Source organism: Schistocerca gregaria, chromosome 3, assembly GCF_023897955.1.
Source record: "Schistocerca gregaria isolate iqSchGreg1 chromosome 3, iqSchGreg1.2, whole genome shotgun sequence".
In the NCBI taxonomy this organism is placed as follows: Eukaryota; Metazoa; Arthropoda; class Insecta; order Orthoptera; family Acrididae; genus Schistocerca; species Schistocerca gregaria.
The window spans coordinates 131,757,104-131,783,860 of record NC_064922.1 but is presented as its reverse complement, the minus strand read 5'-3'; the positions used below and the strand labels follow the sequence as shown (position 1 = coordinate 131,783,860).

Here is a 26,757-nt window from a genome sequence, read left to right as displayed (position 1 = left end):
TCAGTTGGCACGGGATGTTCAAGGTATGTTGTGGCTGGAAATGAATCAACGATCAGAGAAATGAAGGCGATTGATAAGAAAAGGAAATGAGTAGGAATGCAGTACGCATTCAGCACGAATACGGTTCTTCGGTTATTGCTCGGATCGTGTCAGATGGAGCGAGGGTAGGACAGCGATGAAGAAAGTGTCGGCGATGGTGGCTGGATACTTAGTCAGCGTCCTTGGAACTCACGCTGTCCAAGGACGGCCTAGTGAAGTTTTGGTCCAGACTGCACATTTCGTCCCTGATGGAAGGATATGGAGTGCGTGGAAAAAAAAAGAGGATGTGGAACATGCCGATAGGGGCGTGGCAGCAGCCATTGCGGTAGATGTGTGAGGGTCAAAGGAGTGTGTTGGAAGATGTGGAAATTTAATTAACTGACCAGATGGGTGGGGAAGGGCATATGGATACGGAAACCAAAGGATGTTCACTTGTTTCGCCAATAAGGGATATTACAGCACCAGATGTATGTTCAGTCCTCTTCCAGATCAACAGATATATTTACTATACGAGGCATGAAAACAGTTTGTTTTCTTATTTTTTTTTGTCAAGGGCGGTGACAGCCACTGTCGATCGTTATGCGTCGAACAAAGGGCTTCGGTATAATACGATACAGATCTCGGCGACCCGCGACTTCTGCACCTCCTCCTGTTACAGGCGTGGTGTCCAAACTGGATGAATCGGTGGGCCGCGTAGTGGCTGCGCTGCAGAGCCGAGGAATGTTGGAGAACTCCATAATCGTCTTCACCCCGGACAACGGAGCGCCCACAACGGGTAAAACCGCCAACTGGGGATCCAACTACCCCTTCAGAGGCGTAAGTAGAGATCTTCCGTGTAGGTGAATTCCAAGCACCGCATCAGGTGGTCGGATTGCGTACGTCATCTTTGATTTTGCTGCGTATTTTGTCAAGTAATAAGAACGAACAAATATATTTTAAATAGATTTTGATGAACGATGAAATATGAGCAATTCAGACTATTATTAAATGATTCGCATTAGTATTTTCTTACACAGGATGCTATAAAAGAGTATTCCATATTTTGAGAAAACTAAATTAAGAAAAAATGACTAAAATGTTCTGTAAAAGAGCTGTTGTTCATTTTCGCCTCTGAGCAACCCATCTCGTCTACTGAATGATCGTTGTTATCACGAAAGCAGTAAACAAATGAATACACACATAATAACACATTATACTGCTACTGCGAAATAGCAGAGTTGCTATTGTGATCAGCTTGCTATTACGTACGTCTTCCTCTTGTCAGCCATCGCTAATGGAGGCGTCCCTTCAGTGTAAGGCGTGCTTCTGTCAGACTTCTTAGGGAATGAGGCACTCTCCGAAAACCTCGAGTTTGGTCACGGATGCGCTGGCAGGCGTTGATGACGTGTTTATGTAGCGTTTGTATACCATTAGTGGAGCTTGCATACAGCAGCGACTTCATCTGTCTCTGACACCAAAAAACAAAGGATTAAGGCCGAAGAAACCCTCTGCTCCACATACTGGACCTCTCCGACCAATCCGTTGTCCATTAACTGTATGTGCGAAGTGCTCTCGAATATTATGGGGAAAATGGGGTCGTGCTCCATTATGCATGAAACACGTCCCAAGCTGTTGTTGGTATAATACCTTAAGTAGCAGGACAAGCAAGTCGTTTTATAAGAACCGAATATACCCTGCATCAGTCGAATTCGTTGGTGGAATATAAGGTCATATTAGGTTTCATTTGCCACATCATAACGTAAGATGATGTCTGCCATTAGCCGTGTGGAATAATAACCTTCCACTATACTGGTAATTGAAAAGATTATATTCCGATGTATAAGATTTGTACGGACTTATCAAATCACAAACTCGTTCCACTATTACTAAGGTATGCGCTGTGCGTACCCAGAACTGCGAATACCGTTTACAGTAGATAAGTAACGATGTTTACTGTTACAAGGACAATAATAGAAAAATGTGTCCTCATATGTTTACCACATTCTGTAGACAGCTCGTAAAGGCAGATGGCTTGCAGATATGTGTTTCATAGTAGTGAAGATGTACAAGCGCTCATAGCTTTAACAATATGCATTTTAGCGCCCTCGTTTACTGGACCTATTTGGCTTCCTTTGATCCTTACTACCACCTCGCAGAATATAGAGCACTTTGTTCCAACATCCTCTTGCAGCTCTCGTAAAATAATTTGCTGACTTCTTTTTTCACCTCGACGTAAAACCAAGTGCTTCACCCAAGTATGTTTCCTTTTCTCCGGCCGCTGCACTTCAAAATACACGCACAATGCAACTGTGGTACAATTGTCAAAGAAGTAGGCCTAACACCGACCTAAGGAGCGAGTGCCACAGCCGCATCGTGGGAAAGGCTCTTTAATGCTGCAATAGCGGCACCAACCATCCGTATCATTGGACCAATATCCATGATAGGAACCGTACCTTAATTTACTGATACCACGTGTGCTGCAAGAGCCGGGAACTGTATTCCCCAGCGCGACGAATTACTGTGTCACTCTTACTACGATGTCTTTTAAGCAATATTAATACATACCGCTCTAGCGTTATTACTTACTTAGAGGACCGTCACATTGTTAATCACACAACGAGGGTTACACTTATAGTTTCACATTATCACATTCTGATTTACTAGTCTTTGGGATGCTATACACAAGGAACCTTGCTCACTGATAGGCGATGGAGGTTGCTTGTAGGTTGTATAATGTGCAATACTATTACTCTCTGGTTAAGGTCCAAATGGAAGCGAATTATCAACGACATTCCTCGAATTGCTGCTGAATTGCGTACTTCTGTAATGCGAGTACTCTGAGGCCATATTCGTCTATGACTTTGTTCGTATTGTCGTAAGAGATAAAGGCGAGCTGAAGGTGTGGTAATAATATTACTTTAATGTCGATCAACTATCTGACGTGTGTCTTTCAGAAGGAACTACGCCAGTGACCTACGTATGTTTCACTAAGACGCCCAAGTAACTTACTGGCGAAAGAGGAGGTGTATTTCAACGTTGGATTCGAAGCTCCGGTAGTTCCTGCCGAATCTTCACAATTGTGAGAGGCAATTGCGCCTACACGATAGTTTGTAGGGGGCCTGGCTCTTGGGGTATGTTGAGCTTTTTATATTTCGGAAAAAGATCCGTAAAAGTGTTACTGTTGCGACACTGTTAAAAACCTGCATAATAGCGACTTTGAAATCATTTTCTCCTAAGAAACACTTGACTACACAATATATTTTTCCTTTCCCTGGGGCTCCCCCAACAAAAACTACTGGGTTTCGATGCCCTTGTTGAGAGGTGAAGCCTAGATTGAAGCCAGACAGGAAATTTCGTGGTCGAACACGGATTCGATCTCACGATCCTTCGATTTCCCGTCATGCAATTTACAACCGGGCCTGATAAAAGTTGTAGTGATCAGTACATATTGTCCCTTCCAGTTGAAAGCGACGCTGTGGGAAGGCGGTGTGCGATCTCCGGCCCTGGTGTGGAGCCCGCTGTTGCAGAAAACGCCCAGGGTGTCACACCAGCTGATGCACATCACCGATTGGCTGCCCACGTTCTACGCTGCTGCAGGTGGGTACTGGTCTGCGGCAGAAAGATACCAACATGGACATCGCACATAAAATAGAGCTTAATGCTCAGATGGCATCAATACCGATGTGTTTTGCTTCAGTAAATTGCACGTTAGGCGCCAGTTATATAGAAGTTGCTTTCCTGGACTCCGCACTAGTAGACAATTATACCACCAGCCATCTGCCGCTATTTTCACTCAGTGTATCTGTTTTACGACGGATACCCATTGGACACTCTCCACTTTCCTCTGTCATGTGCTTCTTCCTTATTCTTCTACACACTACTTCCGCTTTTAATCCTCCGTTGCTAGCGCGGATGAGACTCGTCATCCACATGACTTTCCCGCTCAATTTTGCCTGACACTGATGGATTGAGTTCGCGCCATTTTCAGTGCCTTTCTGTTAACTCTCCGGCTGTTAGCTCTAATCATTGTTGGCTTTCAGTTACGGAAGATACATTGTTTATGAAACATTATTATAGTCTGGAGGACACTTGTCATCCGCGCGAGCTCTACTGCCACAATCTGAAACAATGTAAGTCTGTGTTACTTTAATGCTGTCCCAGATTCAATCGATCTTTCATGTGCGTAAATTTAGACGTACTGAAACTGATTGCAGTTACCTCCCGTGTTACCTAGTATTGTCTTTATTTTTAAATTGTGGAAGAAATGTCGAAGGCAGAAAACCTCGGACAGAGTTTAGAAGAGATCCTAATGTATGGTCGGAATGGTTCAATGAGCTGAGTGACGAAGATGGTCACAGTGACAGCGCTGACTCAGACACTGCGGATTCTGTTCACGAAAGCGTCATGATTCAGGAACAGAACAGTAAGTGTCAGAAAATGATGAATATAGGTCACAGGAAGAAGTAATTCAAGAGGATGCATTTTTTAGGGAAAGATGGAATAACTAAACGGAGGAAAAATAAATATCCTACCAGTGTTAGAAGCAGATCTTGTAATTTTATTACGCATTTGCTCGGACTAAAAAGTCAAGCTCGTATAAAAAAAGACAAATAGAAATTCTGAATTTGTTCTTGGATGAAAATATAATAAGCATTATCGCAACATGCAATAATATATACATCAATTAAGTTCTTGCTAAATTCTGTAGGGAAAGAGACGCTAAAGAAACAGATGAGATAGAGTTCAGAGCTTTCATTGTTTTATCTATGTGGGTATTTGAGATGTTATAGGAAGAGTGTATCGAAATTGTGGGATAAATCAAAGGGAAACGGACTTGAATCATGTTATTTATGCATAAGTGAAAACCGATTCAGGTTTCTGTTGAGATGTCTGAGGTTTGATAATATCCGTGAAAGAGGTGTTCGCAGAGAGATTGACAAGCTGGCTGCTACTAAAGTTACCAGAGGGGTACTTGAACTATTCACGAACAATTGCCAAAAATATTTTTCACCTAGTAAATATCTTACTGCTGACGAACAGCTTAGAGGAAACTGCCCGTTCAGGCAATATATTCTTAGCAAATCAGCAAAGTGTGGGTTAAGAGTGTTTGCTTTCGTTGTTGTAAAAACAGCTTACACTTTGAATTTAGAACCGTATGTCTGCAAGCAACAGGAGGGACCGTGTAATTCCAGTAACTCAGCTGAAGATGTTGTTCTTCGATTGCTCAAACTGTTTCAGTCGTTAGAATATATTATACAGTGTACAAATATTAAATCTATTATATTTAGATTTAATAAAAAATTATAAAACCAGTCATAAAGACCGTTCAGAGTATACAAAAATAGACCGCTTGCTTTGTGGATGACACCAGTCATCCGCGCGAGTGACCATGTCACGAATTTTCGCGCTAATAACGGATGGTTAATGTCATCCACAATTCGAGTGTTCTTTATACTCTTCCTCTCCGCAGTGCAATCTTAATTTCGAAATTTTTCGTTGGAGGCAACTTTTTCACACTTTACGTCCCACTGAATATGCTTTACTGATATTCATCATTTCCATTATTTTTCTTTACTCTCATATCTTGAGAAGTACTTCCTAATTCGTTATTCATCGAATGAAGCATTATTTTGCAGGGCAGTATTTCATAACTATCCAAGTTTTTTTCCTCTTTCTTTTATGCTGCGTTTGATTAACTACGCTATGATATTGTAGCCCAGATAAAACGCATGGCAAATGTCTACATTTACGTTTATATAACCACAAGCCGTTTATTCACGTGTGGCCGAGGTTACATCTAGTATCAACGACTTCCCTCCCCCTTCCACGCCTCCACCTTTCCTTAGCTGTTTCACTCACTAACAACGCGTGGGAAGAATGATTGCCGAAAAAGAAAAAAACGGAAAAGAGAATCAAGATGAAGTGGATTTCGAGATAAGAAATATAGGCTTCCGTTTAAAAAGTCGTATCACTATTCGTATCTTCGTAACGAGCGAAGTTACAAGAAATTCTGACATTCTGGTCAGTGTCCGCTGGTAGCCAAACAACATTTGCTTCATAGATTTTTCACTTGCTTCCGGACGAAACGTTGTTTGGGGTGATAGATCTGCATGGGATACACTCTACATTAATCTAATTTGCGCTTTTGTTTCCTGCTTTAAACGTTACTTTACGATCCCCCTATTCTTCTTCGCTTCTCAGTCTTAACTGATATAGTTCCAAAATTTTAGTTATGTACATCCCCATTGCTTTTGCATTTTATCCCTTCTTCTCCCACCACTGTTCATCGTTTTAACACTGTAGTTGTATGAGCGCGCTGTGCATTGTGCTAAAGTGGGGGAAGAATATGTATGTGCGGTTGGTCCCGGCGGAGGTTCGAGTCCTCCCTCAGGCCAGGGTGTGTGTGTTTGTAGTTAGGATAATTTAGGTTAAGAAGTGTGTACGCTTAGGGACTGATGACCTTAGCAGTTAAGCCCCATAAGATTTTACACACATTTGAACATTTTTTGAAGACCATGTAGTAGACCTGGAGCATCATAAGTAGCAAGTTTTTTATTAATCCAGTCCCGAACCATTTTGGGCTGAATGGGTGACATCTGCGATTTTCAATACTGCAGGATACGGTTATAAGAGCTCCAATAACCACAATTTTCGATTAAGTACAAAATCTTCTACCAGCAATAAGTGGTTAGGAATAGGAACATAAAGGCAATGCCAAATGTGCCTCGGGAGTATCAAATCATTCTTCCTCGGGACAAAGCGATAGGTCTCTTAGATTACGGGATAGTCATACCATAACATTTTGGCTCATTATAGGCCAAGCTGCCCAATTGTGTTGTTCGTGAGGAAACCTGAGGATACGACTGGTGCTGAAGAACGAGCAGTGCTAGTGAAGGGGGAAGTAACCTTCCCCAGAAAAAGGCTCCAGCTACCGTTCAGCGCGCGAATTGACTGCTCTCTTAAAAAGTACGCCATACACCGTCAGGTGGCTTGCGGAGTATGGATGCAGATGTAGATGTAGACGAAAAAGAACGACACGAAAAAGTACTAAAAAAAATGTTGGAGGCATGCCTGTGGAAGACGTGGGTGTATCGCCGCAGTGAAAATCATGGTGGAACTCTTCTGGCCACTCATATGGTAGAATACAGTCTCCCTTCTCTTTTCCCGAAGAAACACAACTACATGACGAGCCAAGTAAGTGCGAAGTGCCGTTTAGGCGAATTGAACAGAAGATCGAATATAAAGTAAACAGTGGAAGTGGAACTGGTAACCTAAACCCATACGGTAAGCAAGAATCACCTGTAGGAAATATGACATGAAATAAACCCAGACAACAAATTTGCTTAAGTAAACACTTCTCAGTACAAGTAACACGTTGTTACAGGAGGAAATGTGTCGTCACTTCCGGAAGACCTGGACGGCGTCAACGTGTGGGACGCTCTCGTCACTAACGCGGAATCTCCACGCACAGAGGTGCTGCTTAATATAGACGAGAAGGTCGGAAACGGTGCGATCCGCATCGGTGACTGGAAGCTCGTCAAAGGTGAGTAGTCATCCATTCTATTACTGAACACTTAACAGTAATTGACTTGTAAATAATAGATTCCAGCTATCAGTCGTCCTTTTTAAATTTTATTGGCAGATCTAGATTTCAGCTAGAAGCTGGCCATTCTCAATGCACTATCATTTTTTATAAGTGCTTGAGTAGTATTCAATGAACTGTACATGAAGCCCGACCAACAGGCATTACATGCATTGATAAAAAATGATAGTGTATTGAGAATGGCTAGTTTGTAGCTGAAATCTAGATCTGGCAATAAAATTTGAAAAGGACGACTGATAGCTGAAATCTATTATTTACAAGTCAATACAACAGTCGCTCCGTGCAACAGCCTTCTCAATGTTGGTAACCTGACTTAAGAGTATTGTCAATATAACAAAAAAATACTTTACAGCGCCAAGAGTGGACGAGATGATGTTGCAGATTGGTATCAGCCTTTAGCTGAAAAAAGTTATAACGCCACACGTCTGTTTATCAGGAAACATGTAAAATTGCACGTAGCACAATAGAGAAAAACATTACAATCGCAACAAAAAGACAAAGAAAACACAACATTACGTGAATATAAATGTTGTTTGCTTTAACTTGAGAAGACTAGATATCTCGAAAACGACATAACATTATATGAAACAAATACGTTGTAAGTGAAAAGTTAGTATTATTAAAGAGTATATTTGTGTGTCGTGTAATTGACCACCTCCTGCGTGGGAAGGGTCAACTTTGTATTTTCAACTGGGAACCCCCATTTTATTGCATATTCGGATTACACGCAATGCAGTACCTACAGTTTACTCAAGCCAATCTTTTGCACTTGTGCTAGGTGGCGATGTAATCGACAGATATCAAATGCATATGTCTTTGGAGTTAAGAATTTACGTGTTCTGACAGTTGATATTTATGTTCGAAATTTACTTTTCATGGTTATACATTTCAGTGCCTGCTTACAGACTACGTTTAGCGTGATGCAGGAACAAGAACGTGGGAGTAATAAGTTTTTTGTTCCCATCGGGACGCTCGATATTGGCGAGTTACTTTGTCTCTCCCCATTGGCATGCTTCGGATAGGTGAGTCCCGTAGCTTCTCACCACCGTGTAGTTTGACGTAGTTGAGTATCCATGGCAGGTATGCCTGTCACTAACACTTCGAAAATTAGGAAATTTGTGGTAAGTTCCTGTGGGACCAAAGTGCTAAGGTCATCGGTCCCTATACTTACACACTACTTAATCCAACTTTAACTAACGCTAAGGACAACACACGCACACACACAGACACGCCCGAGGGAGGACTCCAACCTCCGACGAGGTGAGCCGCTCGAACCGATACAAGACGCCTAAGACCGCACGGCCACCCCTCGCTGTACATTAACACTTCATGGACGTTTTACATTATTACAGTGGTTGTGTTTTGTACTCCGCCAGTAGACGCATAACAACCAGAGCAACGGATACGGCAGCTGGATGGAAACATATACCGAAATCAGTCACCGTGACGGCGGGATTCGACGGCGACCACCCAAATCAAGCATTCCGTTGATTTAAGGACTCACAGTAAACAGTCCCGTAGGGAACAGGAAATTACGTTACCATACAAGTAGCTTGTTTGCCAGAAATGACAATGTCTAGCCATATTACACTACTGGCCATTAAAATTGCTACAACACGAAGATGACGTGCTACAGACAAGAAATCTAACCGACAGTAAGAAGATGCTGTGATATGCAAAAGATTAGCTTTTCAGAGTATTCACGCAAGGTTGTCGCCGGTGGCGCCACCTGCAACGTGCTGACATGGGGTAAGTTTCAAACCGATTTCTCATACACAAACAGCAGTTGAGCGGCGTTGCCTGGTTAAACGTTGTTGTGATGCCTCGTGTAAGGAGGAGAAATGCGTACCATCACGTTTCCCAGTTTGATAAAGTTGCTGGATCCGGCCTCGTATCACTACCAGTCGAGATGACAGGCATCTTATCTGCATGGCTGTAACGGATCGTGCAGCCACGTCTCGATCCCTGAGTCAACACATAGGGACGTTTGCAAGACAACAACCATCTGCACGAACAGTTCGACGACGTTTGCAGAAGCATAGACTATCAGCTAGGAACATGGCTGCAGGTACCCTTGACGCTGCATCACAGACAGGAGCGCCTGCGATAGTGTATTCAACAACGAACCTGGGTGCACTAATGGCAAAACGTCATTTTTTCGGATGAATCCAGTTTCTGTTTACAGCATCATAAATGGTCGCATCCGTTTTGGCGACATCGCAGTGAACGCACATTGGAAGCGTGTATTCGTCATCGCTATACTGGCGTATCACTCGGCATGATGGTATGGGGTGCCATTGGTTATACGTCTCGGTCACCTCTTGTTCGCAGTGACGGCACTTTGAACAGTGGACGTTGCATTTCAGATGTGTTACGACCAGTGACTCTACCCTTCATTCGATCCCTACGAAACCCTAAATTTCAGCAGGATAATGCACGACCGCATGTTGCAGGTCCTGTACGGACGTTTCTGGATACAGAAAATGTTCTACTGCTTCCCTGGCCAGCACATTCTCTATATCTCTTACCAATTGAAAACGTCTGGTCAATGGTGACCGAGCAACTGGCTCGTCACAATACTCCAGTCAGTACTCTTGATGAACTGTGGTATCATGTTGAAGCCTCATGGACAGCTGTAGCTGTACACGCCATCGAAGCTCTGTTTGGCTCAATGCCCAGGCGTATCAAGGCCGTTATTACGGCCCGAGGTGGTTGTTCTGGGTACTGATTTCTCAGGATTCATGCACCGAAATTTGGTGAAAATTTAATCACATGTCAGTTGTAGCATAATATAATTGTCCAATGAAGACCCGTTTATCATCTTCATTTCTTCTTGGTGTAGGAATTTTATTGGCCAGTAGTGTACTTGTACTGAACAGACACGTTTGAAACAATGAAGTAACATTACAGCATCAGTACCAGTCTTTAGAACACAAAAGTTCACACTTACATCGGAAATGAAATGTAGAATCAAATGCGTAGTTTCTTCAACTCAGAAACATGCACACTTTATATTTGACTACTACAGTGCGATTTACCAGTAAAGTGACTCATGCGTATTTTCTCGGATAGAATTCAGATATATAAAGTTGACCTCGCTCACATTGGACGGGGTGGTAGGAAATGGCCAGCAGTAGCACACCCAAATATCCTCTTCACTATTATTAACTGTTCGTCTAGAAAACGTTTTTCGTCCAACACATCATTTTCGAGATATTTAGATCTCTCAAGTTTTACCGCTCATTAACTAAAGTGTCGCCTATTGACGACGGGAAGCGTTGTTACGATAAAAATGAATTTTAAATCGGGATTTTACGTGTCCATTCGTTAGAGCAGTCACAAATTAGTGCAGGGTAATATTTCTTTTATCGATATTTATCACCAGGGGCAGTGCAAAAATTAAAAGAAAACGAGGAATAATGAGAGAGATCCCAGCTCACACAGAGGCTTACCAACAATCTGCCTTCACATGGACCATTCACGACTGGAACACGGAAGGGGGAAATAACAGAGGTACACAGGGTATGTCATGCACCATAAGGTGATTTGCGGAGTGAAGTTGTGTAACTATAGATGTATGGGATTTTCAGACATTGTTAACGAATCTGAGGAGAGGAGGGTTTTTATCAACCGATAGACGGTACTTGTAGATCGGGAGAATGAGGACGCGAGGTTTAGTGGAGTACATGAGGTGTAGGTCTCGTAAGAAGCTGTAAGGTTTTCATGGTGTGGTAGTCCACAGGTTACCAAAGATAAGGGTGGGTTGAAAAATATTTAAAAAACTAAAAACGCGCCTCGATTGTGAAAAAAGCACCTAGTGTTAAGTGTTCTACATCTACATCTACATGATTACTCTGCAATTCACATTTAAGAGCTTGGCAGAGGGTTCATCGAACCACAATCATACTATCTCCCTACCATTCCACTCCCGAACAAGGCGCGGGAAAAACGAACACCTAAACCTTTCTGTTCGAGCTCTGATTTCTCTAATTTTATTTCTATGATCATTCCTACCTATGTGTGTTGCGCCAACAAAATATTTTCGCATTCAGAAGAGAAAGTTGGTGACTGAAATTTCGTAAATAGATCTCGCCGCGACGAAAAACGTCTTTGCTTTAATGACTTCCATCCCAACTCGCGTATCATATCTGCCACACTCTCTCGCCTATTACGTGATAATATAAAACGAGCTGCCCCTTTTTGCACCCTTTCTATGTCCTCCTTCAATCCCACCTGGTAAGGATCCCACACCGCGCAGCAATATTCTAACGGAGGACGAACGAGTGTAGTTTAACCTGTCTCTTTAGTGGACTCAGGTTTCGGCGTAGATAACTACACCTTCTTCAGAACAACAATAAAACCCACAAGTGCTTAAGAACACGTTTGTCAATGATTAGAAGAACGCCATAGCTATACATTTATAAACTGAAAAGAAAAGGAAAACACAAACAGTACATATGTACAAAGTCAAAACCACTGCTTAACTTAATGCCGTACGCTCCACCTCACACCGGCCATGACCCTCCATAAAATGCAGCTACAAACGGTCGCTCACTTACAAGCCTGATCTGCTATCTCTGCACATGCGTAAGACAAGGGAACTTACTTGAATGCGCATGTGCATACGAATACGAGAAAGTTTATACATGGGTCTGGGCTAAATAGCCCATATGTTCCTAACCATGGATCAACGTATATAAAAAAATGAAATGAATAGAACAAGAGACGAGCAAAATAGGATATGAAACCTAAAAATAACCGGACATGGTTCCTTATTCTAGTAAAGAATTTTATATATGAAGCTATCTATGACAACAGGAGGAACTCTTAAAAAAACATTGGTGCAGCAGAAGAGGCACCAATGTTAGCACTGTTATAACATTGGTGCAATGTTATAACATTAGTGCAGCGGAAGAGGCACCAATGTTAGCACTGAATAGGGGATCATGGAGGAATTTTATCAGGGGGGCTATGCTCCAAACTGAACGCTGAAAGGCATAATCAGTCTTAAATGATGATGATGATGATGATGATGATGTTTATGGGGGTCTTCTTCCTCGCTTAGCTGTAGAATATTGACAAAATATTTGCAGGAGTTCACGGGTTACATCTTGTTGTATAAATTTTAATCAAAACAATGAACGCATTTGTTTTTTCTTTGTTGGTATATTCTTGAAATAATTTCACAGATTTTAGTAACATTTTCTCTTTGTGGTTCACAATTATACAAAGATACTTTGGAAAACAATTATTTAGACATAATGGGCAACACTCATCCAAATTTGACCACGTGCGGCCATAAGCAACATCACTCCACAAACTACTCGAGAGCAACTAGCTTTCTTTACCCACTGATAGTCCACAGACTACTCAGTACAAAGACAACAAAACAGTGCTCAAAGATAACTAAATTTTTTCATGATTGCATACCTCTCTGACGTTTACATTCAGAAAAATAATGAAAACAATTTTTATAACAAATATTTACAAAATTTATGATAATTAAAAAAGGGTATGACAACATGCGTGATAAAACATCTTGTGTTGGAAATTACACTTGATACATAGAACATGACGTGGTCAAAGCTGTTTGATTAGAATTATCGTCTGCAAACTGTTACTTCAACCCTCCCCTATACCTGAAGCCGCTTTTGAACACCTGTGCTGTGGCCCTTGACTCGTAGTGACTCGTAGGTTGGCAGGGGTGTCGGATAAAGTTTTCACCTCTAGTATTTGACAGAAAGAAGACAAGAAGTTCACGCGTAAAATTCCCGATCGCTACACTTTCCACCAATATCCTCAATTAAATTCCAAACCTCTCAGAAGTGTCTTGCGGAGTGAGGACATGCCATACCGTTGATCCTTGCGTCATATCGTGGCGTTAAGGTCGGTGGCTTGTATGATGCTATTCAAGATATCTATGTGCTATCACTGGTATTAGCCTTCTCCCTTCTCTCGTAAACACACAACAACCAAAATAACACAACACTGTTGGGCTACACATAAAAATTACAGTCACCTACCCTCCACAAACATAAGTAAGACGTAACTCCCACATGTCTAGGGAAAGGTCCAGTATCAGTTCCGCCATCGACGCCACACCTCACTGCCAGGCACACTGGACTCATCAGACCGGAACAGCGTGAAGGACTCGTAAGCAGATTTTAAGATCAGTTGTGTGTTGTGAGACGTTCTCGTGTCAAACGTATCTGTTGTAAATCTGCAGCAAAGAAACCGCTTTTAATTATGTTACGCCCGCTGTGGAGTAGAACTGGAATCCTATGAAAATATATTCGTACTCATTTATATCGATCATGATAAGGTTTTGTGGGCGCACTGCAGCAAGGCCTCTAGCTCATGCGTTGCTACTGAGGTTCACATCTTCAGCAAAGCTGGAGAACACGAAGTAATCTCATTGCAGAACAAAAACACTTTGTAAAAACCTGCTGTTAAATGAACATTATAAATAGTGTTTCCCAGTCCCATTTACAGGCTTCTAGGGACTATATGGAGGAACTAGTAGATAAAATTTTGGTAAGTAAACCAGGTTCGGAAATGTAACGTTTGCATATAAAGTAAGTTTAATAGTCCGACCTCTTTCAAATATCCCGTTTCAAGACTTGTACTCATACTGGAAACAGAGGGCGTCGTCGCCAGCACCTGCTGAAATTATGATGTTACAAACCACTTTCACCTGACTACCGGGTGTAGAGAAGCAGCTTAAAGATTTGGAAACAAATAAATCACCAGGTCCGGTTGGAATCCCAGTTCTATTTTACGAAGAATACCCTACGGCATTGTCCCCTTATCTAGCGTGCATTTATAGTGAATCTCTCGCCTAGCACTAAGTCCCAAGCGACAGGAAAAAGCACAGATAACTTCGGTTTGTAAGAGAGGTGAAAGAATGGACCCGCAGAATTACAGACCAGTATCATTAACTTCTGTTTTTGCTGCAGAATCCTCGAACACATTCTCAGTTCGCACATAATAAACTTTGTTGGAGCTAAGAAGCCTATGTGCACGAATCAGCATGGTTTTAGAAATTATCGCTCGTACGAAACTCAGCTTTCCTCACATGATATGCTGAGAACTATGGATGAAGGGCAAGAGGCAGATTCCATATTTCTAGACTTCTGGAAACAATGTGCCGTTGCAGGCTGTTAAGGAAGGTACGAACATATGGAATAAGTCCACAGATATGTGAAGACATCTTAAGTGATACAACTCAGCATATTGTCCTCGAATGTTCATCAGAGGCTAGGGTACTGTCAGGAGTGCCCCAGGAAAGTGTGATAGGACCTCTGTTACTCTCTGTATACAGAAACGATTTGGCGGATAGGATGGGCAGCAATCTGCTGTTGTTTGCTTGTGATACCGTGGTGCACAGTAACATGTCAAAGTTAGGTGACCCTAGGAAGATCCAAGAAGACTTAGACAAAATATCCATTTGGTGTATGAATGGCGGCTAATTCGAAATGTGGAAAAATGTAAGTTAATGCGGATGAATAGGAAGAACGAAACTGTAATATCCGGATACAGTGTTAGTAGTGTCCAGCATGACATAGTCAAGTCGTTTAAATATCTGGGAGTTACGTTGCAAGACGATTTGAGAGAATTTTAGGAAAGGGTGGATCACTTGTAAAGGAGGCCGCATATGGGACCATGGTGTGACCTATTCTTGAGTGCTGCTCGAGTGTTTGGGATCCGTGCCATGTGGGATTGAAGGAGGACATTGGGGCAATTCAGAGGAGGGCGAAGACATCGAAGCAATTCAGGGGAGGGCTGTTAGATTTGTTGCCAGCCGGTTCGAACAGGGAGTATGTTTCGGAGATGCTTCGAAAACTGAGGGTGAGTCCCTGGGGAGAGGGCAGTGTTCCATGCAGAAGGCACTATCGAGAAAATTAAGGGTACTAGCATTTGAGGCTTGCTGCCGGGCGATTCTGCGAGAATGGGGGCGTCGTTGTATTTGCAGGTGGGCAGGGGTGATCAGTGGTAGTGCCGGGCGGGTCCCTGGGGGTGGGTGGGGGGGTGGGAGGGGGGGGGGGGTGGCGGCCTTCAGTTCGGTAGCCGCAATCATGCCAAAACTTAGAGCGCAGGCATTTGAGGGTGGCTGTTGTATTTGCGAGTGGAACGGGGGTGGGGGGATGTTGAGTAGTGGTATCACGTACCGTTCGACATTCATCCTACGGCCGCCAGCTGTGTATCTACTGTAACACTATAATTGAATACCATTGGCATCCAAACGTTACATTTGTGATCATGGGTTCCTCATCTAAGCTTCATCTACAACCCCCAGAAACCCATAATAGTAGTTGCGCAACACGCTGTATAGGAAGAATGAGCAATAACTAGTGGATTAACTATGTACCGATTGAGCACTTCAAACGGTTAAAGAAAATTTAAAAGAGTTACGTTAACTTATTCAATAGTAATAACATACTCAAATTCATACACAATTAATCAAGATTAATTTAATAGTTTAAATCAGCGTTAAGGACAAATAACGGTAGGCCAACTACGATAGTGCAGTGTAGTTGGCGTATTAAAATTCGACATAGTGCAACTCGGTTACGGATAGGTTTAAGCAAGTACCAGACAGTCATAGTGGCGTAAAAAAGACAGTACTGCTAAAACTAACATTCTGAAAACAAATAAACTTTCAGTTAATTCTGCGAAACAGTCGGCATGAAGGTACAGCTCTCATCAACCTTAAGGCTCGTTTAAATACCATAGTACCTTATTAGCCACGATGGTAATGGATGAAGCGTGCCACGCGGCTGCTACGGAAGCAGGTTCGAATCCCGCCTCGGGCTTGGATGTGTGTGGTGTCCTTATTTTAGTTAGGTTTAAGTAGTTCCAAGTCTAGAAGACTGATGACCTCACATGTTAACTAGTGCTTAGAGCCATTTGAACCATGAAGTGTGCTGTTGCCTTCTTGTGACCTTTCAGCTGACTTACCCCTCAGCTATAGAGCACCTGAAGTTTTACGTGGACTCCGAACAACAGCTCGATTAGACACTTTTAACATAGAGTACCAGAGTTAAATGGCTTTGTAAGAAGTCATAAGGTCAGATAAAGAGATTCAATTAACATGAATACATTGGATCATTTAATCAAATTTTTAATCTGATCATGCGTTGCCTTGCATGTGGAAAAATCCAGTCGTATTAACTCTGAAGATCGTTTGCTGCGGTCGTAGTCCCGTTACGTTAATTACGACCACTCTCTCGCTCGTTAAGTCATTATGCGCGCTTGCTCATCAGTCCAGGTCTCTGTAACAAACCGGAAAGCTGGTTAGTGGGCCGTGCAGATCACAGCGTGCCGTCCGGGTGGGTTGAAGTCCGTCCTGCTTGGTTGTAGTGCTAAACTCCGTTTTTGCTGGGAAACAATTGGAATTGGAATATGGTAATAAAATCTCCTCAGCTCACATTCAAACATTTACGTAACACAGATGTACAATACTAACTTTTACCTATTTTTGACTTTATAAAATCAATTTTGGTTGCACAGCTCTTAAAGCAAAAACAAAAGGTATATCAAATGTACGGGGTGATTTTTTCCATTGTGTACAAATTTTAGGGATTGATAGATGAAAGGATACGGGACAAACAAGGTGTAATGAAATTATGTCCGTAAATGAACGGTTTCCGTGCTAGAGACCATTTAATCAGTCTAATAGGCGCTCTACCATTCAGCCACAGTTACAGTCTGTATTGAAAATGGTTTCCACGTGTTCAACGCAAGCGTGTTGGTGCTGTTCCATGTTCCGTCTCGCGCATCAATTTTGGCAAGGCTGCATCCAAACAGTGTCATAGGCATCATGAACAAGCTGCTTCATCAGATACGGCTGCAGCTTTAATCGCACTGGATACTGAAGACATTCTCCTGTCGTCAGACAAGGCCTACGTGATAATGTTGACAAGTTCTATGGCTCAAATTGAGTATCGTGAATTTACGTTATGAAATGATGTGAAGATGGCATCTGTTTCTTCGGACATGGTCGAAAGAACAGATGCCATCTTCAGTCATTTATGGCTAACTGGCTGATGACCTTTTTCCGTGTGGATGCACACGATTTGCCTGAACTCTTACGGGACTCGGTGGATTGTCTGCCGCGAGTAATGGATATAATGGCAGGGCACCATGAATGTAGTGTGTGGACTATAAGTTAAGAACGTGGGTCTCACGGGGAGCGGGCCGGCGATAAATCCCTGCAGTTACGCGGTCCTCCGTGCCATCGGTGGCTCAGATAGATGGAGCGTCTTCCATGTAAAAAGGTGATCCGGGGTGCAAGTCCCGGTCGGTGCACACATTTTCGACTGTCCCCGGTTGATGTATATCAACGCCCGTCAGCAGCTAATGGTATTGATTTCATTGTAATTTAAGTTACGTTGGTGGCTAATAATACAGATAGTTTAGTACATCTGAATGATTTTGGGAATTCTTCACTTATTGTCACTTCTAATTGCTTGCATATTGTTTTGATTTTATTGTACCTTGTTGAAAGTGGTGGGAAAGGCTAAAACATACAAAAACAAAAATCGGTCGAAATGTGCAATAAATGAAAATCTAATGGAATGTTATAATGATGTACTTTAGGGGCAGTCGACATTTTTTAACTACCGCCCACATTTGTATCACTGTTAGCAGAAAAATTTTCTAACCTCCCACTGGTTCCAAATCAATGGTTATTTATAAAGTTAATAACTTCATAAAGTAAGTATGAAGTAAGTAACTTTAGAAAACTTGTGAACCAGCGAGTTATAGCTAGCTGAAATACTTAACAATAATTATGTACCTAATACTTTTTGCAAAACGTTATGAAAAACTAATTAAAAGTCTTTTAAACATCTGCTGCCTACTATCCAACATAAAAGATGGAACGCTCATTAAGCGATTCTGTTTTTTCGGAGGATTATAAAACTGTAATTACATTTCGTATACGGAAATTATTATAAAAGTTATCTGCACCTATGTCATAATAAACAGTAATTCAAACACCTAATTTTATGTGAAACTACACTGAGGTACTAAAGCTTTATGACCTTCTGCTTAATAGCTTGTTCGCTCGCCTCCTGCGTATTGGAGATCCGACCGTTCGTTAGTAGGTTTGTGGAGGGAGGTATGTGGCATTAGACGTTTACGCGCAGGTCATAGAATTCGCGTAAATAAAGGGCCGCTGATTTGCGTACACGATGATGGCGCCCGATAGTGACCCAGATGGGTTCAATATTACATCGCGTGAACTTAGCCTCTGGCACGTCAACGAGAGTTCGCTATAAATATCCTCAAACGCTTGTAGCACGGTTGTGGCTCCAAGACTGCTAAAATATATTATTGCCGTCGGGAAAGATATCAGGAAGGCTGCTTGCGGTTTCCAGCAATCTGCGTGTCTTCGATTAGTACCACAGGTGCCATGCAAGAGCACGAGAACGTCTCCCATAGCATAATACTGTTCCCAGTAGCCTGTGTCAGTGGCGCACTGTACTACCAGAAACCGCCGGCAATTGTGGAGACGACCGCCGACTTAGTGTAGCAAAAATGCGATTCACCCCAAGAGCCAAGACGGTCGAATCCCGATGATCCCACACCCAGTAGGTGGCGATGTTGTTGGGTCAACATGTGAAAACGTATGGGTGCCCTGGTGCGAAGCTTCAAGTTCAACAATGTACAATGAATGGTGCACTTGGAAACTTGCGTGCTCCAGCAGTGTGCTCTTTCGGCAGAGATGCCACAGACCACCATCTGTCCTACTTTACAGAGCAGACAATGCTCCGAACCCCTCGTTTTTTGAAGAGTCGTGGACGTCCAACCCTGTAACGCGTAGTGATACTTCCACTGTCCTACTACCTCTTTCCGTAGATGCTAAAGACAGTATCACTTGAACATTCGACCAGCCATGTCTTCGCTAGGGTGATCCGCTGACCGTATCTACTCCGCTTACACACACTTCTGTTACCGTGTTACGTGCCCGCAACGCCACTAGGTGTCATGCAGCGTCGCGGTCGGCAGTGGTAGTTCCCGAAAGAGAAATCAAGCGAGGAAATTTTAAGCACAGAAAGAAAGCTGATAACACAAAAACACTGACACCATCAGTCCCCTAGACATAGAACTACTTAAACCTAACTAAGGACATCACACAAATCCATCCAGGATTCGAACCTGCGACCATAGCGGCCACGTCGTGTCGGACTGAAGCGCCTAGAACCGCCACAGCGGCCGGCGCTGATATAACAAATGGAAGCAGAAAGGTCACCATGAAAAGGGACGGATAATTTCAAGCAATAGTGTACAGAGGCCGATGTACCTGTTACGTTACATCAGCACCAATTTTCAGGTATCTGCGAGTCAACGTGTGTAAACGGAACCCTTGTAACATCGTTTTGTTGTCTGTCTAGCTGTCTCTACAGTAGTATAGAAACCTTTTTCTCACAAACGCGTGGATGTCGCATGGTCCCTTGGCTGTGTTAAATATTTCATGTTTCTCAGTCAGTGCGATCAAGAGATACGCCCATTTATGTCACATATTTTGATACTCAAAAACTCACTCATAGAAGTCTGTAGGGTACTTTACGTTCACCTAGAATCATGAATTTTGGCAACAGTCAAGGTCTCACGGTACAAGTGAAGGGAAATATCCGGAATTGTTAGCCGGCCGGAGTGGCCGTGCGGTTATATGCGCTATAGTCTGGAACCGAGAGACCGCTTCGTTCGCAGGTTCGAATCCTGCCTCTGGCATGGATGTGTGTGATGTCCTTAGGTTAGTTAGGTTTACGTAGTTCTAAGTCATAGGAGACTGATGACCTCAAAAGTTAAGTCGCATAGTGCTCAGAGCCATATGAACCATTTTGAACCGGAATTGTTAATTCCTAATTATATTACACGAAAGAATACTTCTTTTGACATTTGTTATCCGACTTCTAACTTCAAATTAAAACGTTCTCAAAACACTTGGCATCCCTGGGGGTGACATCTTACGAACATCATTGTCCATAGCGGACAAAAATCTTCAATACCCTCGACTCCAGCCGCACGGGATAGCCGCCCGATCTGAAACCTCCTGTCACGATTCGCAAGGCTGCCCCCCCCCCTCCCCCAACCCCGTCTAAAGTCCTAGTCCTCCCTCGGGCATGGGTGTGTGTTGTACTTAGCATAAGTTAGTTTCAGTTAGATTAAGTACTGTGTAAGCTTAAGGACCGATGACCACAGCAGTTTGGTGCCACAGGAACTTACCACAAATTTCCAGTTTCCTCGACTCCCAGAATGGATAAACTACATACAAAATTAATTTTGTAAGGAACCTTCAGTACATGAAACCTAATCGCACTTGGCCATTTGTATAACATAGCCTTTGAGTTATCAGGGACAAATCATTCTTCATCAGAAGCAATCTTTTTGAAATCGACTTGTTCCTCTAAATCAATCTCGGATTTATGGGAAATGCAGCAAATTGAATGGCATTATCCGCTAATTTGTCACTTTGTGACATAAGAAAAATTAAACTGAACATTTATATACTCTAATAAGAGAAGACGATCTCTCTTGAAGGACTGAACGCTCAAAAGCAAAAACATAATAAAAATTCAATTGGCTATGTGCTTATTGTCACTAACTGTTTGTAACTTAAAGATCCAAATTCATACTATGAATTAGAAACTTTCGTCTCCTATATACAACTGCAAAGCGAATACCTTATTTTCTTTTTATGATTCTCCAAATTACGTTATTATTCTTTCGCCAATTTCTACTGAGCGAGGAAGATCATTGGTTAGACAAGGGATTCTCATTTAGGAGAATGGCAATACACATTCTTCTCTAAAGAAAATTAAGGGATGATTCCTTTCAACACGGGTGCAGTAAATATCTTTCCCATCCTTTTCCAACCATAGTTTGTACTCTGGCACCAGTGACGCAGTCGTCGACGGGCCGTTACACCACAATCTTTCTACCGTCTTCAGCAAAGTTTACTCCTAAAATATAATACAGAAGGAAACCTAGTTCCACTGTAACAAGGCACAATCTAATAGAGTCTCATGTGCCCTTGAGCAAAATTAAAAGCAAGGTCTTTAACATTAAGAGAGAAATGGAAATTGCACTGTTAAACACTGAAGAGAGAGCAGATAGGTGGAAATAGTACATATAAGCGGTCTGGAAGTCCATATAGAAGGCACAGGCGAACCAGTATTTGAGTCAAACGTAGCTTCGGAAGGCAGGTTCTCAGATAAATCATAAATCATTGCGGGATTGGCATATAAGCGACTATTCAAGTTGTTATATAGTATCAATGAGACTTAAGACATACCATCAGACGTTTGGAATCATATCATCCTGACAGTCCCATAGCGACAACTATCGCATAATCAGCTTAATGGCTCATAGATCCACGTTGCAGATATAAATAATACACTGAAACATCAAAGAAACTGGTATAATCATGCGTATTCAAATACGGAGATATGTAAACAGGCAGAATATAGCGCTTCGTTAGGCAATGCCTATATACCACAAGTGTTAGATCGGTTACTGCTGCTACAATGGCAGGTTACCAAGATTTAAGTGAGTTTGATCGTGCTGCTATAGTCGGCGCACGAGCGATGGGTAACAGCATCTCCGAGGTAACGATGAATTGGGATTTTTCCCGCACGACCGTTTCACGAGTGTACCGTGAATATCGGGAATCCGGTAAAACATCAAATCTTTGACGTCGCTGCGGCCGGAAAAAATCATGCAAGAAAGGGACCAACGACGGCATAAGAGAATCGTTCAACGTGGCAGAAGTGGAAACTTCCGCAAATTGTTGCAGATTCAACGCTCGGCGATCAACAACTGTCAGCGAGCAAACCATTCAATGAAACATAATCGATATGGTCATCTGGAGCCCAAGGCCCGCTCGTGTACCGTTGTTGACCGCACGACACAAAGCATTCGCCCACCTGGGCCCGTCAACACCGTCGTTTGACTGTTGATAAGTGGGAACTTGTTGCTTGGTCGGCCGAGTCTCGTTTGAAATGGTATCAAACTGATGGATGTGTGCTGGTATGGAGACAGCCTCATGAATCCATAGACCCTGTATGGCAGCAGGAGACTAAGCTGGTGGAGGCTCTGTAACGGTGTGGGGTGTGTACACCTGGAGTGATATGGAACCCCTGATACGTCTAGATACGTACATAACCATCCTGTCTGATCACCTGCATCCATTCATATACATTGTGCATTCCGACGGACTTGAGTAATTCTAGCAGAACAGTTCGACACACCAAACATCCAGAATTTCTACTGAATGGCTCTAGGAACATTATTCTGAATGTGAACACTTCAGCTGGCCTACAAACTCCCCAGACAAGAACATTGTAGAACACATCTGGGACACCTTGCAACGTGCTGTTCAGAAGAGATCTCCAGCCACTCGTACCCAGCAGGACTCATGGTGTCAGTTCCCTCCAGCACTACTTCAGACATTAGTCGAGTGCATGTCACGTCGTGTTGCGGCACTTCCGTGTGCTCACGAGGGCGCTACACGGCAAGTGCACCGGTTCCTTTGACTGTTCAGTGTATAAAGAAAAATGAAAAAGAAAATTTTTCAAGTATCAGATGACGATTAGATTGACTTTCGTAATGGTTAGAGCACAGACAGGCCGTTTTGTCACTGCATTTGTTAATGGAAACACGACTTAAGAGAAATCAAGACACATTCATAGGATATGTCGACCTGGAAAATGCTTTCCGAAGTGTAAAATGGTGCAAGACGCTCTAAATTCTACGAGAAATAGAAGTAATCTATAGGGAAAAACTTGATAATTTCTTACACGTACAAGAACCAAGAGGTAACAAAGGATGAAAGACCTAGAATGAACTTACTTGGACTAAAAATGGTGGAAGACTAGATATAGTTTTTGACCCTAATGTTTGATCTATTCAACAGTGAATTAATGACGTAGATAAAAGAAAGATTGAAGAACGATATTGAAATTAAGGGTGGAAGGACATCAATGACAATATTCGCTAATGGCATTTCTATCCATAGTGAAACTTTTAAGTGGGCTGCTTCTATGTTGGCATCGCTGTGCAGGGCTTTGGATTGGATCTCTGACCGCGCTTTCTTTGTAAGAGACTCTGTGGCTGGTTGGAAGTTAATGACAGGTAGTGTTGGGCAGCTGGAAGTTAGTCGCCAGCAGTGATGGAAGTGCTGTTGGGCAGTAGGTGAACTGCCGCCAGTGATGTATGTTACATGTGAGAAGTTAGCATTGTTGGAGGGCAGAGGCTGAAATGTTAGCGTAGGCTAACGATCTGTACATGTTCGACTTGGAGATTGAATATTATTCATGAATAAATACCTCTGCACTAGATGTCAATGACGATTTATTTTCGTGTTTCAACTGGATGTAGCGTTATTAATGTAAAACATACGTTATTTGGTTTGCAACATGCCTATTAGTAGTTAGTGGCCTTAGTAGTTAGGATCTTTTATTTAGCTGGCAGTATTGACGCTCGCTGTATGGCAGTAGTTCGCGTAATGAAGATTTTTCTGAGGTAAGTGCTTCAAAAAATGTTCAAATGTATGTGTAATATTATGGTCATCAGTCCCTCAGCTTACACACTACATAACCTTAATAATCCTAAGGACAAACACACACCCCCATGCCCGAGGGAGGACTCTAACCTAAGCTGGGACCAGCCGCACAGTCCATGACTGCAGCGTCTGACATCGCTAGGATAATGCCGCGCGGCAGGTAAGTGCTTAATGAAACGTGTAGGTTATTGTAAGGATATCTTTTTGGTCAGGCCCATTCTTTTGAATTAATTACCTGAGGTCAGGCTGTAACTTTTTTTTAGTAGTCAGATTTGCGTTGCTCTAGAATATTATGGGTCAGAGAAAGTAAAGAGAATGTAGGTTCTGTAAGTTCAGTTTTACTCAGCTGTTTCAGAATCAACTAACGTAGAAGTTTCATCTTCTCATTCTGCAATTTGAGTACAGCCACACTAATTTAAATAAAGTAGTTTCAAAGTGAAGAATAATTAGAGGACGTATTGAATTGTATGAACAGTCTGATCAACAGAGAATACGGATTGAGTATAGACCGAACAGAGATGAAAGAAAACCGGATTATCAGAAATGTAATTAGCGATAAACTTTGTGTCAAAACTGGAGACCTCAAAGTAGACGATGTGTTGGAATTCTGCTACGTTGGATATAAAAAGAATGTTGGGACAAGCAGAGAAGGAATACCAGAAAAAATAAATCTACTATTACCAAACAGCGACCTTAATCTGAGAAAGAAGTTTCTGATAATGTACATCTGAAGTACAGCATTGTACAGTAGTGTATCAAAGACTCCATAAAATTAGAAAACAAGAGAATCGAAGCGTCTGAAGTGGGGTGCTGCACAAGCATGTTGAAAATTTGGTGGACTGGTAAGAGAAAGAATGAGGAGGGTGTCCACAGAACGAACGAAGTAACCAACAAGAAGAAACGAACAAGGAGAAGGAACAGGACGACGGGACATTTATTAAGAAAGCAGAGGATAACATTGATGGTATTAGAGGAAACCACAGAGCGTAAAACCTGCAGGTGAAGACAGAGATTGGAATTCATCCAACTAATAATTGAGGACACAGGGTGCGAGTCCTTACTCTTTGTTGCCTCATCAGACCGGTGAAAAGACTGACCACTACTAAAGAGAACAATACGAAGCATAGATTGCACCGCAACTCTGTAATACAAATGCGTCAACATATCGTGTCAATATGGAGGGCATACATTCTTCAGTATTAATCAAACACTACAAAGCAACTGCACTCTTTCTCGTGCATTGAGAATTAGCTGTTGTACTACTGCCACAGAGCAACACGTATATCCTTACTCTTCCGCTTCTCATATCAGAAACATGACACTGTCAACAGCCTCCTCCGCAGCTTTTTGTAATTGGCATCCTCTTCTCCAAGTATCTGAAACTCGTGTGCCTCTTGAGCTCCATCTTATTTTGGACGGCCTCCATACCTGAGTGGCCAACACGACAAATGCCATGCGGAAGACCGGGGTTCAATCCCCTGTACTACCAGGGACTTTTTCCTTCCACAGCTACATCGATACTTCGTAAGCCACCTTAAGGTGAGTGCTGGAGGGTACCCTGTACCCTGCTAGTCATTTCGTTTCCTGTCGCACTCGCAAACAGCGCAAGGGAACAACGATTGCCTATATACCTCCGTATGAGACCTAACTTTTCATATCTTACCTTCCTGTGCAGGTGACTCGCTCTTTGCTAAAATTCTTCCAGTGTACCGAAGTCAACCACTCGCCTTCCCTACCATAGTTGTCACATACTCGTTCCTTTCCATATCGCTTTGCAACGTCACATCCAGATACTTAAACAATTTTACTGTTTCAGGCACGACACTACTAATATTGTAACTTAAAAGTACAAATTTGTTCTTCCGAACCATCCGCATTAACTTACATTTTCCACATTTAGAGCTAACTGCCATTCATCACAAAACTACGACACCTAACTATACACTACGGCATCATGAGCAAACAACCACAGCATGATGCTCACCCTGCTGACAAATCTTGTATGTATAAAGACAATAACAGCGCTCGTATCACACCTGGGAGACGATACCCTTGTCTCCGATGAACACTCGCTACTGAGGACAGCAAACTGTGGCCTATTACTTAAGAGCCATCCACATATACCCTGTCCGGAGAAGTAAAATGAAGTCCAATAAGGTTCGTGATGGAGAGTTAAGAGTTACCTGGATGAGGCGTGGCCGTTCCGAAGTCTGCAAAGCCAACAACGGCCGGGAGAGAGCCGGGCTCACCCAACACCACTTAGACTGCAGGCCTGCGCGCGCACTTGTGACGTCACATACTGATGGCCGGGTCTGTATCGGAATTCTCCTGTTAAGCACTGTGCTGCTGTACGAACTTTACGAGTCTTAGAGCTGGGACCGCATAGAGATTCTCGTCCTTTCCTCTTCTACATGGCCTTGTAATGAAAGTATGGAAATTTATATCATTGCGTAAGTAACTGAACAAAGCTGCCCATTGTTATTTCAAGATTATTTTGACTATTTACCTTAAATACGCGTTTTTGAGCTTCAATACAAACTGTAATTTTAAATTCTGCCTTTTACCT

General features: G+C 42.5%; 1 protein-coding gene across 1 annotated transcript in view; it reads left to right on the top strand.

Moving 5' to 3' along the window:
* The window catches only part of LOC126355029 (arylsulfatase I-like), a 100,938-nt gene that overhangs the window by 50,636 nt on the left and 23,545 nt on the right, over positions 1-26,757 (top strand). The window contains exons 5-7 of the mRNA XM_050005177.1: positions 698-855; positions 3,480-3,615; positions 7,403-7,561. Of these exons, the coding sequence (XP_049861134.1) occupies positions 698-855; positions 3,480-3,615; positions 7,403-7,561 (453 nt within the window). The remainder of the gene's footprint in view (positions 1-697; positions 856-3,479; positions 3,616-7,402; positions 7,562-26,757) is intronic.